At 38.4% G+C, this 20,655-nt stretch overlaps 1 protein-coding gene across 1 annotated transcript; it reads left to right on the top strand.

Annotated features, from left to right (window-relative positions):
• Positions 1-232: 232 nt before the first annotated feature.
• Positions 233-18,798, top strand: LOC114681373 (claudin-34-like). Its single transcript, XM_028854862.2, has 2 exons — positions 233-458; positions 17,958-18,798. The coding sequence occupies exon 2, from the start codon at positions 17,986-17,988 to the stop codon at positions 18,616-18,618; it is 633 nt and encodes a 210-aa protein (XP_028710695.1). The 5' UTR covers positions 233-458; positions 17,958-17,985; the 3' UTR covers positions 18,619-18,798.
• Positions 18,799-20,655: the final 1,857 nt, after the last annotated feature.

The following is a 20,655-nucleotide window of genomic DNA, read 5'->3' as shown; positions in this document are numbered from 1 at the left end:
ATGGCACTAACTCTTTTAAAATGTCACCACCTCCAATGAGAAGGTTAGAAACTATGCCTCAAAGAGAAAGAAAAAGTAATGGACAAGGATGAACCAGTCATGTAGGTCTTGACTATGAGCAAGGAGGCACACTAGCAAACACATCTCACTCCTCAAATGCTGCCTAAGAAAACAGGACAAAAGGAATTGAAACTCTTCCATGGTTAGTCAAACTGTCTTTGCTCTCATACACTAATGGCTGAAACTTGGGAGATGATCTCACTGAGATGAAATGTGATGATGCAATAAAGGTCTAAGAACTGTGAAGCAGGCCAATCACCACACAGCTGATTGTGAAGTAAGCAACCAGCCTTGGAGGACATGTGAGGGGAGCTGTGTTGTCTTAGCTCTGCTAGTTCAGTTAGCTCCACATTTTACCATATAACTGGCCACCAGTTCACTTGGAGATAGTGTAACAGGTAAGTATAGGCTCTAATCCATCTTTGTTGGGTATGTAATTAATGTTTCTAGGTATCCTTATCAGAATTTATGACTGACTTTGGAAAATTAAGTTCATGGTTGCATGTACACTCACAGTGATGTGGTAATGTCACCACTGTTCATATTCCCCAACTGAAATACTGTCCTGATTGAATGCCATCTATCATTTCTCACTGTCCTGGCTGCTAGCAACTGCCTCTGTGATGTCTGCATCTGGAGGTGACTGCACCAGGGTCTGTTTGAGTGGAATCACCTGGTGGTTGATATTTTGGGACTGGCATTTTAGCATAATGTGTACATGCCTCATCCGTTTGCCACCCATGTGCACATTTCTCTCCTCAAGTCTGTAAGTAGGAATCATATTCTATCACCTGTACAGTTAGTCCTTAATTTCCCATGGTGCTCTCATTCAATGTGGCCTGTATCTGTAAAAGGATCTTGTGTTGAATCAATCATTCCTAGCTCTTAATACCAACTTGAGAGGATCTGGACACTGAAGGAAATGGGATGTTGGGCAGGAAGTAGTTCCTGTGAAATGTGCCTTTGAAGATAGTTCCTTATGCCTGTTTCCTTCTCTGTCTCTGAAAATGAAGTCCAGTTTCTGCTAGTAAACTACTATTGGATATAAGCTCAGCTCTGGGATGTGGTTGATATATGCAGTGATAGTCTATTTGATGAAACTTATTTTCCCTTTCCCAGAAGGTATCCATCGCAAATAGCTTCTTGGTAAGCGGGGAGACCCATATCCACCTCTCCTTCTCTGTGCTGAGAGTACATATGGTTTGAACATGTGTGGGCATTCATTGCACATGCTGTCACCATCTCTGGGAGTACAGGTTGCATCAGCCCTGTTGGGTGTGGAAGAAGCTGTTTCCTTGGAGTCATCCTTTACCCTTGGCTCTAAAAAATCTTTCTGCTTCCTTGTCCACATAGATCCCTGAAATGTGAGGGGATGGGGTTTGATAAAGATACATTTAGTGCTGAGTGCTCCAAACTCTCTAATTCACCAGGCATTGGCAGTTTGTGGGTCTCTGTATTATTACCATTTACTGTAAGAAGCTTCTCTGAAGAGGGTTCAATAATGCATTGGTCTATGGGTATAGCACTGTGTCATTAGGAATAATTTTCTTGCTATTTCCTTTAGCAAAATAATAATAGTATGTTTGACCTATCTAGTCTAAGGTTATTGGCCACTTTAGCAGTGTCAAATATGTGTTCCATCTCATGGAGTGAGCCTTAAGTACAATGAAAATGGTGGTTGCTTACCCCTATAACATTTGTCTAACTATTATGTCAGTGTATCTTGAAAGCAGGTCACTATTTTACATCTCAGGCTTTGAAGCTGGGTGATATTGATGATTACTTTTCTTCTCTGATAGTATGAAAAGTACTTTCTAGAACAATGAATGCTGGCCAGTACAGGTGAAGCTTCCATGTTTGATGATAAAAGTAAGTGGTATCTTCAGCTATAGGGTCTTGTTGTCAGGTTATGGAGAACAATCCAGAGTCTTGGTAGTTAACATGTGATGTTTGGGGATCTATGAAAAACTTTTGGTCAATGACTCAACAAAATGTAACCCATTTCTGGCACTGGATGTTTAACTTTGTGATATAAGATGTATAATTGAGGCATTGTATCCCCTTTTATAAATGACTCTAAGTTTACATATGTGTGTGTTAGTGTGTATGTATATATGTATATATTTTCCCCAGAAACTTCTACAGTAGTAGATTTCCATATAGTTTTTCAAATTTCCGTTAGCTTCAGTTATCCCTCCCTATTTTCTCCTCCTCACTTTTCTTGCACATCCCTCTATTTAATCTTCCTGTTCTAGTTTTCCTTTTTATCTTTGTAACACTATGCTATATTTTCCATTCCTTTGGCTATCTCCTGCTCTCCCTTGGCCCCTTAATAGCTACCTAACCATTATGGTTGTTCTGATTGAAGCACATGTATCTAAAGCTTAAACAAAACATTCACACATAAGAGAAAATATGCAATATTTGTCTTTTGAGATCTGGGTCAACTTACTTGAGATAATATTTTCTTTTTTTTCTTTCTTTTTTTTTTTCTTTTCGAGACAGGGTTTCTCTGTGTAGCTTTGCGCCTTTCCTGGGACTCACTTGGTAGCCCAGGCTGGCCTCGAACTCACAGAGATCCACCTGCCTCTGCCTCCTGAGTGCTGGGATTAAAGGCGTGCGCCACCACCGCCCGGCGAGATAATATTTTCTAGCTCCTTAAATTTACCTGCAAACTTCACAATTTCATTTTTATTTACAGCTAAATAATATTCTATTATGTAAATTTGCAATATATTCATGATCCATTTATCATTCAATGGCTATCTAGGCTTTCTTTTTGCAATACCTGGCTATTAGGATGAGAGAAGCCATGAGCATGAAGAGCAAGTGTCAATGTAATAACATATAGAGTTCTTTGGGCATGTCTAAGAATGGCTTACCTGGGTATTGTGGCAGAACACTTTTCAGCTTTTTGAGGAACCTCCACTTTGATTTTCATAGTGACTGTACCAGTTTGCATTCTTACAATGATAAGTATTTCCCTTTCTGTACAGTCTTGCCAGCATGAGCTGTCACTTTCCATTGATATTGGTCATTCTGACTGGGTAAGGTGAAATCTTAACATAGTTTTAATTTGAACTTTCTTATGACTAAGTATACTGAATGCTTCTTAAGTGTTTCTCAGCTATCCATGTTTCATCTTTTGAGAACTCTGATTATATCTGATTATATATATTAATTCAATTTTTGGTTGAATTATTTCTTTTGTTGATCAGTTTTTTAATTTATTTTTTTGTATTCTAGTTACTAACCCTCTGTCAGATGTATTGGTAAATATTTTTGCCTGTTCTGTGGGCTGCTTCTTTTTTTGAATGACTTTATCATTTGCTGTACAGAAGCTTTTTAGTTTCTTGAGGTCCCTTTTATCAATTGTTGTTCTTTAATGGTGTGGTATTGCTGTCCTGTTCAGAAAGTCCTTTCCTGTGTCAATAAGTTAAAGCCTATTCCATGCTTTGACCTCTATCAGGTTAGGCTATTTGGTCTTACATTGAGGTGCTTGATTGATTTGGAATTGATTTTTGTGCAGGGTGATAAATGTCAATTCTTTGACATGCAGCTATCCAGTTTGACCAGAACAATTTGTTAAAGGGTCTATCTTTTCTCCACAGTGTATTCTTAGCTTCTTTGTCAAAAATCAAGTGTCTGAAAGTGTATGGGGTTATGTCTGATTATTCTGTTCTACTCCATTGACCAATGTGTCTGGTTTAGGCCAATTTCATGTTGTTGTTGTTTTTTTTTAAATTACTGTAGCTCTGTAATACAAATTAAAATCTGAGATGGTGATACTTTCTGCAGCTCTTTTATTACTTAGGATTATTTAAGCTATCCTGGGTATTTTGTTTTTCCATTTGAAGTTGACAACTACTTTATCAATTTCTGTGAAAAATTGTGTTGGGATCTTGATGGGAATTGCACTGAATTTGTAGATTGCTTTTGGTAGGCTGGCCATTCTTTTTTTAAAATTTATTTTAGAATTTAATTTATTTTTACATATCAGCCACGGATTCCACTGTCCTCCCTCCTCCAGCCACCCCCTGCCCTCCCCCAGGATACCCCCCCAATTCCCATCTCCTACAGGGCAAGGACTCTCCAGGGGATTCAGCTCAGCCTGGTAGATTCGGTTGAGGCAGGTCCAGTCCACTCCTCCCTTCGCCCAGGCTAAGCAAAGTGTCCCTGTATAAGCCCCAGGTTCCAAACAGCCAGTTAATGCACTAAGGACAGGTCCTGGTCGCATTACCTGGGAGCCTCCCAAACAGATCAAGCTAATCAACTGTCTCACTTATCCAGAGGGCCTGATCCAGCTGGGGGCTCCTCAGCTATTGGTTCATAGTTCATGTGTTTCAATTAGTTTGGCTATTTGTCCCTGTGCTTTTTTCAATCTTTGTCTCAACAATTCTCACTCATACAATCCCTCCTTTTTCTTGCCAATTGGACTCCTGGAGCTCCACCTGGGGCCTGGCCGTGGATCTCTGCATCTCCTTCCATCAGACATTGGATGAGATTTCTAGCACAACAGTTAGGTGTTTGGCCATCCTATCACCAGAGTAGATCAGTTTGGGCTTTCTCTCAACCATTGCCAGTAGTCTATTGTGGAGGTATCTTTGTGGATTTCTGGGACCTGTCTAGCACTTTGCTTTTTCCTATTCTCATGTGGTCTTCATTTATCATGGTCTCTTATTCCTTGTTCTCCCTCTCTGTTCTTGATCCAGCTGGGATCTCCCACTCCCCTAAGTTCTCTTTCCCTCAAACCTTGCCCTTCATTACCCCCCTCATGTCCAGTTTTCTCATGTAGATCTCATCCATTTCTCTGTTATTGGGCGATCCCTATGTCTTTCTTAAAGGTCCTGTTTTCTAGGTAGCCTCCCTGGACTTATGAGTAGCAATCTAGTCATCCTTTCTTTTACATCTAGTATCCTCCTATGAGTGAGTACATACCATGTTTGTCTTTCTGAGTCTGGGTTACCTCACTCAGGATGCTTTTCTTCTAGATCCATCCATTTGCCTGCAAACCTCATGATGTCACTGTTTTTCTCTGCTGAGTAGTACTCCATTGTGTATATGTGCCACAATTTATTTATCCATTCTTCAGTTGAAGGACATCTAGGTTGTTTCCAGGTTTTGGCTATTACAAACAATGCTGATATGAACATAACTGAGCATGTGTCCTTGTGGTATGATTGAACATTGCTTGGGTATATGCCCAAGAGTGGTATAGCTGGGTCTTGGGGGAGATTGATTCCCAATATCTAAGAAAGCACCATATTGATTTCCAAAGTGGCTATACAAGCTTGCATTCCCACCAACAGTGGAGGAGTGTTCCCCTTGCTCTGCATCCTCTCCAGCATAAGCTGTCTTCAGTGTTTTTGATCTTAGCCATTCTGACAGGCGTAAGGTGGTATCTCAGAATTGTTTTGATTTTCAGTTCTCTGATGATTAGGGATGTTGAACAATTCCCTTAATGTCTTTTAGCCATTTGAGCTTCTTCTGTTGAGAATTCTCTGTTGAGCTCTATAGCCCATTTATTAATTGGAGTGTTGGACATTTTGATATCTAATTTCTTGAGTTCTTTATATATTCTGGATATCAGCTATCTGTCAGATGTGGGGTTGGTGAAGATCTCCCATTCTGTAGGCTGTTGCTTTGTCTTGTTGACCATGTCCTTTGCTCTACAAAAGCTTCTCAGTTTCAAGAGATAACAATGATTGATTGTTTCTCTCAGTGTCTGTGCTACTGGTGTTATATTTAGGAAGTTGTCTCCTGTGCCAGTGCATTCAAGAACTACTTCCTACTTTCTCTTCTATCAGGTTCAGAGTAACTGGATTTATGTTGAGGTCTTTGATCCACTTGGACTTAAGTTTTGTGCATGGTTCCAGGTATGGATCTATTTGGAGCCTTCTACCCATTGACATCCAGTTATGCCAGCACCATTTGTTGAAGATGCTTTCTTTTTTCCATTTTACAGTTTTGGCTTCTTTGTCAAAAATTTTATGTTTAGAGGTGTGCAGATTAAAGTCAGGATCACCAGTTCGATTCCATTGGTCCACATGTCAATTTTTATGCCAATACCAAGCTGTTTTTATTGCTGTAGCTCTATAGTAGAGCTTGAGGTTAGGGATCGTGATGCCCCCAGAGGTTGTTTTATTGTACAGGGTTCTTTTGGCTACCCTGGGTTTTTTGGTTTTCCATATGAAGTTGAGTATTATTCTTTCCAGGTCTGTGAAGAATTGTGTTGGTATTTTTGACAGGGATTGCATTGAATCTGTAGATTGCTTTTGGTAAAATTGCCATTTTTACTATGTTAGTCCTGCCTATCCATGAGCATGGGAGATCTTTCAATTTTCTGACATCTTCTTCAATTTCTTTTTTTCAGGGACTTAAAGTTATTGTCATATAGGTACTTCACTTGCTTAGTTAGAGTTACCCCAAGATATTTTATATCATTTGTGGCTATTGTAAAGGGTGATGTATCTCTGACTTCCTTCTCAGCTTGTTTGTCAATTGTATATAGGAGGGCTACTGATTTTCTTGAGTTGATCTTGTATCCTGCTCTGTTGCTGAAGGTATTTATATGCTGTATGAGTTCCTTGGTCAAATTTTGGGGGTCACTCATGTATACTATCATGTCATCTGTAAATAGGGAAAGCTTGACTTCTTCCTTTCCAATTTGTATCCCCTTAATCTCCGTATGTTACCTTATTGCTCTGGCTAGAACTTCAAGCACTATATTGAATAAGTATGGGGAGAGCAGACAGCCTTGCCTTGTTCCTGATTTTAGTGGAATTGCTTTGAGTTTCTCTCCATTTAATTTGATGTTGGCTCCTGGTCTGATGTAAATTGCCTTTATTAGGTTTAGGATTGTTCCCTGTATTCCTGATCTCTCCAGGACTTTTATTATGAAGGGGTGTTGGATCTTGTCAAAAGCCTTTTTAGCATCTAGTGAGATGATCATGTGGGTTTTTTTTTCTTTGAGTTTATTTACATGGTGTATTACATGGACGGACTTTCATATGTTGAACCACCCTTGCATCCCTGGGATGAAGCCTACTTGATCATGGTGGATAAATTGTTTTGATGTGTTCTTGTAGTATTTTTGCATCAATGTTCATGAGGGAGATCGGTCTGTAGTTCTCTTTCTTTGTTGCATCTTTGTTTGGATTGGGAATCAGAGTAATTGTAGCCTCTTAGAAGGAGTTTGGTAATATTCCTTCTGCTTCTATTGTGTGAAACAATTTAAAGCGTATTGGTATTAACTTTTCTTTGAAGATCTGTTAGAATTCTGGGCTGAAACCATCTGGTCCTGGGCATTTTTTGGTTGGGAGACTTTTAATGACTGATTCTGTTTCCTTGGGGGTTATTGGACTATTTAAATAATTTATCTGGTCTTGATTTAACTTAGGTATGTGGTACCTATCCAGAAAATTATCTATTTCTTTTATATTTTCCAGTTTTGTGGAGCAGAGTATTTTGAAGTATGACCTGATGATTTTCTGGATTTCTTCAGTGCTAGTTGTTATGTCTCCCTTTTCCTTTCTGATTTTGTTAATTTGGATGGTCTTTCTCTGTCTTTTGGTTAGTTTGGATAAGGGCTTGTCTATCTTGTTGATTTTCTCAAAGAACCAACTCTTTGTTTCATTAGTATTTTGTATTGTTCTCTTTGTTTCTATTTTATTGATTTCAGTTCTCAATTTGATAATTTCTTGGCATCTGTTCCTCCTGGGTGACTTTACTTCTTCTTGTTCTAGAACTTTCAGGTGTGCTGTTAAGTCACTAGTGTGAGATTTCTCCAACTTCTTTATGTTGGCATTTAGTGCTATGAATTTTCTTCTTAGCACTGCTTTCATAGTGTCCCTTAAGTTTGGGTATGTGATATATTCATTTTCATTGATCTCTAGGAAGTCTTTAATTTCTTTATTTCTTCTTTAACCCATTGGTGATTCAGTTGAGCATTATCTCAGTTTCCATGAGATTGTAGGCTTTCTGTAGTTTTCATTGTTGTTGAAATCTAACTTTAAACCATGGTGGTCTGATAGAATGCAGGAGGTTATTCCAATTGTTTTGTATCTGTTGAGATTTGCTTTGTGGCCAAGTATGTGGTCGATTTTAGAGAGGGTTCCATGGGGTGCTGAAAAGAAGGTATATTCTTTTTTGTTAGGATGGAATTTTTCGTAGATATTGATTAAGTACATTTGAATCATAACATAAGTTAATTCCCTTATTTCTCTGTTAAGTTTCAATCTGTCCAGTGGTGAGAGTGGGGTGTTGAAGTCCCCCGCTATTAATATGTGCGGTTTGCTGTGTGATTTAAGCTTTAGTAATGTTTCTTTTACATATGTGGGTGCCCTTGTGTTTGGGGCATACATGTTCAGAATTGAAACTTCATCTTGGTGGATCTTTCCTGTGATGAGTATGTAATGCCCTTCTTGATCTCTTTTGATTGATTTTACTTTGAAGTCTATGTTGCTGGATATTAGGATGACTACACCCACTTGCTTCTTAAGACCATTTGATTGGAAAGTCTTTTCCTAGGCTTTTGTTGTTAGGTAGTATCTATCTTTGAATTTGAGGTATGTTTCTTGTATGTACCAGAATGATGGGTCCTGCTTTTGTATCGTTTCTGTTAGCCTGAGACTTTTTATAGGTGAATTAAGTCCATTGATATTAAGGGATATTAATGGCCAGTGATTGTTCATTCCTGTTATTTTTTGGTGGTAGTGTGTGTATACTTTGCTTCTTTGGGGTTTACTGCTGTGATGTTATCTATTCCCTGTGTTTTCGATGGTGTATCTGACTTCCATAGGTTGGAATTTTCCTTCTATGCTTTCTGTAGGGCTGGGTTTGTGGATAAGTATTGTTTAAATCTGGCTTTGTCTTGGAATGTCTTGTTCATTCAGTTTATGATAATAGAAAGTTTTGCTGGGTATATTAGTCTGGGCTGACATCCATGGTCTCTTAGTGTCTGCATAACATCTGTCCAGGTCCTTCTGGCTTTCAAAGTCTCCATTGAGAAGTCGGGTGCTATTCTGATGGGTTTGCCTTTATAGGTCACTTGGCCTTTTGCCTTTGCTGCTCTTAATATTCTTTCTTTATTCTGTACGTTCTAGTTGTTTGATTATTATGTGGTGAGGGGACTTTTTTGGGGTCTATTCTGTTTGGTGTTCTATAGGCTTCTTGTATCTTCATAGGTAATTCCTTCTTTAAGTTGGGAAAGTTTTCTTCTATGATCTTGTTGAAAATATTTTCTGTGCCTTTGAGTTGGTATTCTTCTCCTTCCTCTATCCCTATTATTCATAGGTTTGGTCTTTTCATGGTGTTCCAAATTTCTTGGACTTTTTGGTTATGACTTTGTTGGCTTTAGTGTTTTCTTTGACTGATGAATCTATTTCTTCTACCGTATTTCCAGTGCCAGAGATCCTCTCTTCCATCTCTTGCATTCTGTTTGTTATACTTGCATCTGAAGTTCCTGTTCGTTAACTCAGATATTCTATTTCCAGCATTCCCTCTGTTTGTGTCTTTTTCATTTTTTCTATTTCCCTATTCAGGTCTTGGACTGCTTCCCTCATCTGTTCCCTTGCTTTTTCATGGTTTTCTTTCAGGGATTTATTGTTTTCTTCTGCTTTATTTGTCTTTTCCTCTATTTTTTTATAGCGTTCTTCCCTTTTTTTTTTGGCACTTCATGTTCTTTATTGATTTCCTCCACTTTTTTGTTTGTCTTTTCCTCCATTTAATTTTTGATTTCTTCTTTAAAATCCTCTAGCATCTTTGTGTTGTTGTTCTTAAGGTTGCTTTCTTTTGCTTCTTCCTTTTTGTGATATTCAGGTCTTGCTGTTGGAGGGGGCTTAGGTTCTGGTGATGCTGTATTGCTCTTTATTTTGTTGCATGTACTTCTCTGCCTTGATGTCTGCCCATCTCCTTGTGGATTCATTCTTGGTCTTTTCAGCGCTCTTGGTCCAGACCGAGCTGACATATTCGGCGTTTAAAGAAGCCTCTCTTGTTCCAGTGAGAGGTGGTGGATTCTGCTTCTCAGAAAGCCACTCTTGGTCTAATCATGGCTGGCAGATTCCCTGTCTCCTGAGTTTACCCTTGGTCCAATGACGGCTCTTTGTCCAATGAGAGATCTCTTTTTCTCTGGGCCAGGTGGGAGCTCTTTGGGCTAGATGGGAGCTCTCTGGGTCAGATGGGAGTTCTCTGAGCCAGATGGGAGCTCTCTGGGCCAGATGGGAGCTGCGGGCTGGTCACCAAATCTCAGGAAGTGGCAGGGGGTCTCGGGCAGATGGGTGTGGGGGCAAGGCATGTAGATTGCAGGGTCTCCCGGGGGGGTATCTTGGAGAAGGGGAACCTTCCTGTGGAGGCCCTGCTCAAGGGCCAGAAACTGGGGCCAAGTTGTGCAGGTCTTTCCCAGCAATGGCTGGTGTCCAGGGATGGGACCTAGGGACAGGCCTCCCTGGGTATGACCCCAGACACTCACCTCTGGTCCAGATGGGAACTCAGACTGGCCATTCTTACAATATTAATCCTACTGATTCATGAGCATGGGAGGACTTTTCATCTTTGGAATAATTCAAAGTATCATTAATTGCGTATGATATTATTTTATATGTAAAATTCCTTAAAGACTCCCCCAGGAAACTTCTTCCACTGAAAAGCAATTTCAGCACAGTAGCAGGATGCAGAATTAACACAGAAAAATCAGTAACCCTCTTATATGCAAATTAATAAGCTCAAAAACTTTCTTGCAATATCTGTAACCAAGTAAGTGAAAGGCTTATATAATAAAAACTTTAAGATATTGAAGAAAAAAATTGAAGAACTCTAAATGCATTTTATTGTTGTTTCTATTTCCTTATTTATGTACCAGTTTAAATTGTTGATCTCTTCTTGGCTCAATTTTGGTAGTTTGGATGCATCTAGAAACTCATCCATTTCTTTTAGGCTTTATAACTTTATAGAATGTAATTTTTTATTTTTTTCCTTATTGTGAATTTCTTTGATGCCAGTTATTTCCCCTTTTAGCTCTGAATCTCTTCATTTGATTCATTTGGAAATAATTGTGCCAATAGTCTGTAATTCTTGTTTATCTTCTCAAAGAACCAGCTCTCAAGTTTATTGATCTTTTATTGTTGCAGGAGATTTGTTTGTGTTTTCACTCTGAAATTGCCAATGGAGTGGACTATAGAGTTTTCTGGTGCACTCACAGGAAGATAGCAGACATCATTATTCTTACTTCCCTCTCTCCAAGCACTCCCATAAATCCCTCATTGCCTTCTTTCAAATACACAACCCTTTTTCATTAATCATTGTTACATGTAAATGTATATACATATACATTCCTAAATACAACCTGCTCAGTCTGTATAATGTTACTTGTATGTGTCTTTTTACTGCTGAACATTTGGTATTGGATAGCCAATTGGTGTGCTCTTTCCTGGGTAAGACTGTTTTACAGTTTCAGCATTCCTCTGTTGTCTGTAGTTTTCTGTGTAGGGTTGAGCCTGGTGAGCTTTCTTTATCCACTTGGTCATATCTATGATTGTAGAACTTGTTCTGTCCATGTTAAGGCATGTTAAGGCATTTTGACATTACTAGGAGACATATTCTCACAGCAAACTATATTCCTCTAGCTCCTTCAATCTTTCATGGCCATTTTCCACAATGTTCCCCAAGACTTAGATGTGGGAGGTGTTCTGTAGTAGTGGGACTGGGCTCCATAACCATGCATATTGATTGGTTGTGGACTTCTGTAATTGTTTTCATCTGCTGTAAAGAGAAGCTTTCTTTATGAGTGGTGAGATGAGAAATACACTTATCTGAGGGTATATAATGACAAATATTTAGAAAGTAGTTAGAGATTATGCTGTTTTAATTAAGTAGTAGTTGCAGGTTCTCCTTCAAGATCCATGACTTCAATAGACCTGGGTAGTTAGCTAGATTTCCTGTACCAGGCATGGTTTGCTTTTCCTAATTGGTTCTTAAGTCCAATTAGAGAACAGTTGGTTACTAGCAAGGTATGTGTGCTACTACTACAAACTTAGGCTTATCTCTCCATAGTGGTTATTGTTGTGGTTCATAGGCATTATAGCTGGGTAGGACTGTCTGTTTCCGCCATCCTCTGGAAGCTTGCACAGCTCCTTCCAGTATCATTAAAGTAATTCTCAGGGAGAAGGCATTCAGGTTAGTTCAGCTCAGAAGTCTCTATTCCCTGAATCTGAAGTGCATGATGTTTGTGGGGGCAATCAAGGACAATTTACAATAGTCTGTTTTGGTATTCTCCAGGACAGCCTGGAACCACAACTCAAAACAAGGCTCATGCATCATTTTGTGGGTTTTGTTAGGTCATTTTTGGCTATTGGAAGGAGCAATAATAGTTCAAAAGAGAAAATTTCCACTAATTAATTTGTTTTATAGGTTATTAAAGTTTTTAGTAAGTCCTTACAATTTTTCTGAACTTCTTACTGTTCCTTTATCTCCTTCCTCTTTCTGTTTTTCTGTCGCCCACCCCTCCCTAATTAGGGCTGCCCCTTTCCCATTTCCCAGATCAAATGATCACCTGTATTCTGCTATTGCCCTCTCTATTGCTACCACACTGAATAATCCAGCTAAGGAATCTTTTGACCTTCCTAGTTAAGGAAGTTAATTCAGGATATTTATTCATATCTAAAGATTTGAGGCTAGAGAGTGAGTGATATTTGGCTTTCTGAGTCTCAGTTACCCCACTCACTATGATTTTTTCTATTTTCACCCACTTACCTAAAAAGTTTATTCTTTTCTTTTTCTTTATAATTGAATAATATTCCATAGTGTACTTATATATCATTATCAAGTTGTTGGTTGAAGGACATTTATGTTATTTCCATTTCCTGGCTGTTGTGAATGGAACTGCAATGAATGTGGCTACACAAGTATCTGTGAAGTAGGATGCCTTGTCCTTTGTGCATATGTCAAGGAATGCTATAGTTGGGTCATATGATAGATTTATTTTTACATTTCTAATAATCCTACACATTGATTTAAATAGTGACTGTAGCAGTGTATAATCCTATGTAATAGTGAATGAAGACTCCCTTCCCCCGACACCTACTTCAGTGTTTGTTTTCTGTTGTTTTGCTGATATTTGCATTCTAACTGGGGTAAGATGAAATATTAAAGTTCTGATTTTGATTTGCATTTCCAAATTGCTAGGGATGATGAACTTTTTTATCTCTCTCTTTTTTCTCCCTTTGTGAACTCTTTGTTCAGGACTGAGGCTCAATTAATTGAATGGGTTGGGTTTTGGTTTTGTTTTTGTTTTTGAATCTTTGAATATTTTATTTCTTTATATTTTCTGGATATTAATCCTGTAAAAGGTACATATATGGTAAAGATTCTCTCCCAACTTGTGGACTTCCTCTTAAATCTGTTTACTGCTAGTTTAGCTATGAAGAATCTTTTTACTGTTTACCTCCTTTTTTCTTATTTTTCAAACTATATATATATATAGTAGTGTTTACCTCCCCAACTCATCACAGATACTACCCACCTCCTTACAAACCTACTTGATGTTCTCTCTCTTTCTCCTCTCTCTCAAAAGAAAACAAGAAACAAAACCCATAGAAACAAAAAATCAAAACTATCAAAGGAATAGTAAGACAAAAAAAATGACAAACCAAGGCAATATGCAGCAAATGCTTGCCTCATCCAGCCTTGATAGGAGGGTTTGTGCCTAGTCTTATTGTAACTTGTTATGCCCTATTTGGTTGACATATCTGAGAAGACTACTTTTCAAAGGAAAATGTAGGAGGAGTGGATCTAGGGGAGAGGGGAAATAGGTGGTCAGAGACTGGGAGGAAGATGAGGAGGGAAAACTACCATTGGGATGTGTATGAGAAAGGAATAATAAAGGCAAAAAAGAGACTGATAGTCACTATAGTTTGGGATTAGTATTAATTACTGTGGTGGTTTGAATGAAAATGCTTCCCATAAGCTCATATGTTTGAATTCTTGGTCTCCAGTTGTTGGAACTGTTTGGGAAATATTATGGCATGGTCTTATTTGAGGCGGTATGTCACTGGGATTGTCTTTGAGATTTCAAAAGCCTTATGTCATTCTCAGTTAGCTGTTTCTGCCTCATGGTTATGTCTCAAGATGTGAGCTCTCAGCTACTTACCAGCACCATGCCTACCTACCTGCAGCCATGATGATTATTGAGTTTAACCTTGGAAACTGTATGCCCCAAATTAAACTGTTTTATAAACAAAAAGAAAAAAGTGTTATCTGTAATTTATACCAGTGTTTTACTTTTATGAAGTCCCATGGTCATTTGCTGGCCTTAATTCTTGGGCAAATTGAGTACTATCAGAAAGTCCTTTCCTACAACTATAGTATGTGGGGCACTGCATATGTTTTCTTCTAACAGTTTCAGTGTTTCAGGTTTCATGATCAGGTTTTTGATTCATTTGGAATTACTTTTTGTTCTGGGTGATAGAGATGATTTTAATTTCATTCTTCTACATGTGAACACTCAATTGTCCCAGCACCATTTGTTGAAAATGTTTTCTTTTCTCTTGCTTATGTTTGTGGCATCTTTTTCAAATATTAAATGGCTGAAGTTACATGTAGTCATGGTTGGGTCTTCCATTTAGTTCCACTGATCTACCAGTCAGTTCTTGTGTCAGTATCATAAAGTTTTTACTAATATAGCTCTGTCATGTATCTTTTTTCCTCCTTTTTTTATTAAGAGATTTTCTATTCATTTTACATGTCTACTTTATTACTGATATGTGGGTTAATAGTGATCACTATGTTGTTGGTATTTATGTTGTTTGTTTCCTCAGTGGTACATTTAAAAAAATATGGGCTCGATTTCTTTTCACATCCACTCTGCTTATTCTTCTCTTTAGTCCAAAATACAGCTCCCAATGTTTTCTTTAGGTTTGGTTTGTTGGATATGAAATTGTTTAGGGGATTTATATAATGGAAAGTTTTTCTGTCACAGGGGCAGACAGTTTTGTCTGGTATATTAGTCTTATATTAGTCTAGGCTTTTCCATCTTTTAGGAGTTGAATGCATTGTTCCAGGCTCTTCTCAATTTCAAGGTTGCCATCAAGAAATCAGCTGTTATGCTGATGAGTTTTTCTTCATATGTGACTTGCAGTTTCTCCCATGCAGGTTTCAATACACTTTCTTTGCATATATACTTAAGTATTTTAACTATGATATGCTGTGGTATCTTCCTTTCTATTCTTGTCTATTTGGTGTTTCGTGTGCTTCGGTATCTGCATGGGTGTGCCTTACCTTAGTTTGGGGAAGTTTCCTTCTATGATCTTCTTGAAGATCACCTGGTCTATGCTATTGACTTGGGAATCTTCTCCCTCATGTATGTGTATAATTTGAAGGTTTGGCTTTTCATGATGTCCCACATTTCTTGTTTGTTCCTTCTCTGTGTTTTTATAAAATTTTTATACCCATTGCTTGCTTGGTCTAGATCCTCTACTTTAGCTCTGAGTCCTGATGTTCTATTTTCTGCTAGAGTCATTCTACTTACAAGGATTTTCTTTGAGTTCTCTACTTTAGTGATTGGATTTTTATTTTAGCTGGGGTTCTTCTCAATATTTCTATCTCCTGGTTGAATTCTGTTCTGAAGCCCAAGGCTGTCTTTGCTGTTTCCATCAACCTTATATTTGTGTGTTATGGGCATCACTCAGGCATTTATTCTCCTTCAGTTCTGTCTCCTTAACTTCACTGAGCTGTTTCTTTGTGTCTTCTTACATTCCTTGAATTCTTTACTGAAGCATATGATTATTGATTTAAATTATGTGCTCTTGTCCTAGGGCTCATCTATATATTCTCATTAGCAAACACTTTTACAGGTCTGGTAGATTTTGGAGAGAAGACACTGGCTTGATCTTTCATATTGATTGTATTTTTGCAGTGAGATCTGGGCATATGGATTCATTCTGTTAGTTGCTTTTCTTATCTTATATGCATAGAGCAGATTAGGTCAGAAGAGAGAATGTGTGGGCATAGTGATATTAGAGGTTGGAAACGGCTAGGGAGGAATGCAGTGTACTGGAAACAGTAGACTGGGTTGCTGTATAGGATGTCCCTCCTGGTCCAGGCCTTGAATATGGGTATAGATCTGACTGAATGGAAAGGTTAGAGGTGGTGTGGGAAGGGCGTTCTCAATGGGAGGAAGGCAGGGTGGTTCCTGGCAGAAGCATAAAGGTTATTTTACATGCAGACATTGGTGGTTGGACTAGGCTTGGCCATAGTTTTGGGTCTCAAGGAGAGATCTGGTAGTTGGAAAGTCTATATGTCAGGGGAAGGTCAAGGAGACTCACTTGGTTATACCTGGAGAAGGGTGAGTGAGATCTGTCTGGGTTGAGAGGTTGGATGCTGTGTCTCTGAAGTATCCTTTGTCTCCTTTCATTTATTTTATTTTGAAGTCTGTTTTGTCTGAAATCAGGGCAGAGAAAACTGCTTTTTTACTATTCCTATTTGCTTAGGATACTTTGTTCATCCTTTCAATTTAAGGTGGCTCCTAACTTTGAAGGTGAGTTCCTTGTAGACTACACAAAAATAGTTCTTGTTTCTTTATCCAACTTAAGTCTTTTGATTGGGAAGTAGAGACCACTGGTACTTAAAGTTATTATTGAAAAGTATTGTTAGTTGCAGTCATTTTGTGATTTTGATATTTGTGTTCTTAGTTGTAGACTATGTTTCAGTTATTATAACTTCATTTGCTTTCTTTCTACAGTATATTTTCTAAACTTAGTCATTTCTTCAATTTAGTAAATTCTAAAATACACACTAGAAACCATATTACACAAACTCAATTCTGGTCCTTAGGATAAAACCAAGGGAGGTGAGAATGTATATCAACATAAGTTAATAAGTTATACATACATACACACAGGTATATATACATTGTATCTTCACACACAATGCACAGGGCACCATTCATAATAGGTAAAACTCAGTATTAATCCAGATATAGAAACTCAATGATTGATCAGAGAAAGCATGGGTCATCCATACAATGAGAAACTAGTCAGTATGGAAGTTGACAATCTTCTCATACTGGCTGTAGCATTGATAGACTTTGAAAATCTGACGTTAGTTAGCTGATGTGGTGGTTCCTGCCTCTAATACCAACAAGGAGAGGGAGCAAGATTGCTTCTAGCTGAAGGTTGGCCTGGGATACAGACCCATACAGTGTCACAAAAAAATGAACAGTTAAATGTGCTGAGTCAAAAGTAACACAGCTTGAATGTATGACTACACTTCTATCTTTAAGGTTGGCATGTAACTCCATGATATGGATAATGCATAAATTATCCACTGTTGTGCTTCTGTTGGCTTTCTATTTTCAGTATGAAATTTCATGCTATGATGACAATCTGGATGGTTAAATATTTGGGGCCAAACTTCACTGTGAGTCTGTAATCAGTGGTAAAAGAAAAATCTTACATTGTAGATATCAAGGAAATTACAGAACTCTGAAAAAAAAAATGTTTACGAGGCAGACGAAATAGTAAGCCTAACAGAAAACAATGCAAAAAAAAAAAAAAAAAAAAAAAAAAAAAAAAAAAAAAAGCAAAAAAAAAAAATGATAAAATAAAGAAAAAAACATGGAAATAAACTATTCATAAACTGAAGCCATTCTGTAAATCAATGAAAAAAAAAAAAATCATGTGAGTCAAAAAAAAAAAAAAATTTAGATGTGTGTGGATTATCAACCTGCTGGTAAATGTTGCCACAGAGCAAGCCCCTCTGAGTTTGATCAGAACACACTCCCTGTCGATTTCATGGTCAAAGGCCCACCTGATCAACATAACCCTTCTCTCCTGGTACTGCCCCACAGTGGACAATCTCCCAGGCCTGAAGAGCCCATCCTCATGATGTCCTGTGTTTCTTTGCAGTTTCCAGGTGTTCAGTGTCAGCGTTAAAATGGTCAGAAAGCATGCCAGCCGGCAGCTAGGAGGCTTTGCTGCCGCCATCCTAGCATGGATCCTTTGTAGCATATCTATGGCCCTACCTCATTGGCGAATGTGGGGTTTTCGAGAGCCCATGGATTCCAAGCCCAGAATGACTTTAGTGGGGATGTGGATGACCTGCGTTTACCACCAAGAAAACCTTTCCAACATTTTCAGAGTGTGTTACCCATACACCTACCAGGATACCTTCATTCCTTTGGATATTCGAGTTGCTCAACACCTGTTACTTGTCTCCAGCTTTCTCGGCATGGTTGCGACAGTTTCCATCATTGTTGCTCTTTGGAAAATTTACTCAGGGAAAATCCGGAAGAAAGCCCCCTACAATCCATTCTTCTTTTCAGGGGTTCTGAACATCATTGCTGGCAGCTTTCTCTTCCTTTCCGTCTTGTACAACTATTTAGCCATCATTCACAAGGACAGGATTGCCTTTCCCCCATATTTCCACACACCGTCCTTCCCAGATACCCAGAAAGTTGGCACTGCGCTGACAATGGCAACTCTTTCTTCCTTATTATTTCTAGTGGGTGGCACAATTTACCTTACTTTCACTTTTCCCCGGCGTCCTTATATACATTCTAATATTTAGATGTAAATTTCCAACTTACATAGACTTGAAAATCCAAAATTATAAGAAATAATCACAAGTAGTCTTCAGATATCTACCTAAAATTTCCAGATTCACAGCATGCCAAAGGTGGACAAGGGGCCTCCATTTCCTGTTTGGGTTGCTTCAGTATTTCATTGATTGGCTTATGGATTTTCATCAAATAAAATCTTGTCTACTTAGTCTTATGAGTTCTGGATTTTAATTACTGATGCTGAAAGTAAATAATCAAGGAACATAGTAGATATGAAAATGAGTGTCAAAATATATTGACCCCTTACATCATCCTCTAAATCCATAAAAATTAAAAAAAAGTCCCATTTCCCATGCTATAAAAATTGCAACTCTCCACCAGATGAAATTTCCCAAACTATGTTACAGATTGCTATAAGGAATATCCACAATGAATTTGTCAAAACACCTGTGAAATTTTCCCCCCATATTTCCTTGCTCCTTCATTTAGTCCTTTAAATAGATTTTTCTTTTCCTAAAATTTTAAAATTTGAGGCATCTCTTCTCATCTTTTATTCTCCTTGTACTCCAATTTTATTATATACTAAATATTTTCCGACTATCCTATACCTAATTAACTTAACAAGTATTCCCTGATATAGTTCCATACATTTTTATGCACTTCCTTGTTATGAGACATTATCTAGGGAGATATAACACAAAAAAATTACTCATCATCAACAGCAAAACAATGAAATAATTCTAGCTAGGTGTAACTTAGATGGAGTGGGATAACTTGAGGGACTCCCCAAGGAAAGCTCCAAACTAAATTCTTGAAAAAAGAGATCATTTTGCCTGGGAGTCCAGGGTCTAGTTCATAGTGGCAAAGACGTCATGGTGGTAGGATCTTGAGATTGCTGATTACATTGTAATCACAGTTAGAGGACAGAGAGAGGCACATGCTGTTTGACTTACTTTCTCCTTTTCATGCAGTTCATGACCCAAGCCCAGGAAAGTTACTGCCTAACTTTAGGGCAGGACTTCCCACTTCAACTCACCTATTTAAAATAACCCCATCCAAGCTGTCCCAGAGGCTAATGAAATCTAGATAATGTCTCACAAGTGTGCCCAGAAACTTATTATGTGTAATTCTGGATTCTGTGAAATTAACAGTGAGCATAAACTACAACATTCTATTAATGTCAACACTATAGTGAGTAAATCAGCCTGACTTAACTGACAAGCCCCTAGAAATCCAGAGGAAATGTGGTTAAATAATGGTAACAGGATAATTAGGCCCTTAAAGGCAAGATCTGCATCTATAGAGGAATAGATTCAAGATATAGTCAATATTGAATATCATAACCATGATGGTACTTGGATAGGGGAAGTGATTTCCAGAGGCTTGAAGACAAATTGAAATGCCAGGTTGCAGGAAGATAAGGCTCAAACCAGTTGCCAAGGCATGCACATAACATACTTCCTTATGAGCCAACCTGGAGTTTGTTCGAGGGCCTAGCAACAGGTGCTGTCAGAATTCCTGATCATGCCCAGCCAATGAGAAGTGACCATGCAACATCAATAGATCAGGCACTGTCAGAGGTCCTGATTGTGCCTAGCCAATGAGGGGTGACTATACAATGTCACAGATTGAGATGCATCCTTGGTGCTGGGAGGAGGGTATATAAGGCTTTCCCTGTTACTTAATAAACAAGTCTGCTGTTTGCCATTCATCTGATTCTGGGCATCTATGTCATTGATGGTACAGCTTCTCCCTCCCTCCCTCGAGGTAGCCATTAGGACTCAGTAACATCTGGCACCTGAACATGGGACTTCTGGCATGGGTTTTGACCTCACCTGGGTCAGGGTCCTTTTTTGTGGCTATAATTTTTGGGTTTTGATTTTTGTCTGTTCTTGCCATCACTGTTTATGGCGCCAATAGTTACTTTTGCTTTCCTGGTGCCAGTTATGATTGTTGCCCTCCTTCACTCACTGCCCTGGACAGCACCCCTAAGATGGTATGTTTTTGTGAGAAAGCCTCTCAATGTTGTGTGCTTTTGTTCCCTT

Source organism: Peromyscus leucopus, chromosome X, assembly GCF_004664715.2.
Source record: "Peromyscus leucopus breed LL Stock chromosome X, UCI_PerLeu_2.1, whole genome shotgun sequence".
Classification (NCBI taxonomy): Eukaryota; Metazoa; Chordata; class Mammalia; order Rodentia; family Cricetidae; genus Peromyscus; species Peromyscus leucopus.
The sequence above is the reverse complement of the archived record's forward strand: the minus strand, read 5'-3'. Positions and strand labels throughout refer to the sequence as shown.

Coding starts and splice junctions, on each gene's coding strand:
- LOC114681373 (XM_028854862.2), top strand. CDS start 17,986: ATGGTCAGAAAGCATGCCAGCCGGCAGCTAGGAGGCTTTGCTGCCGCC.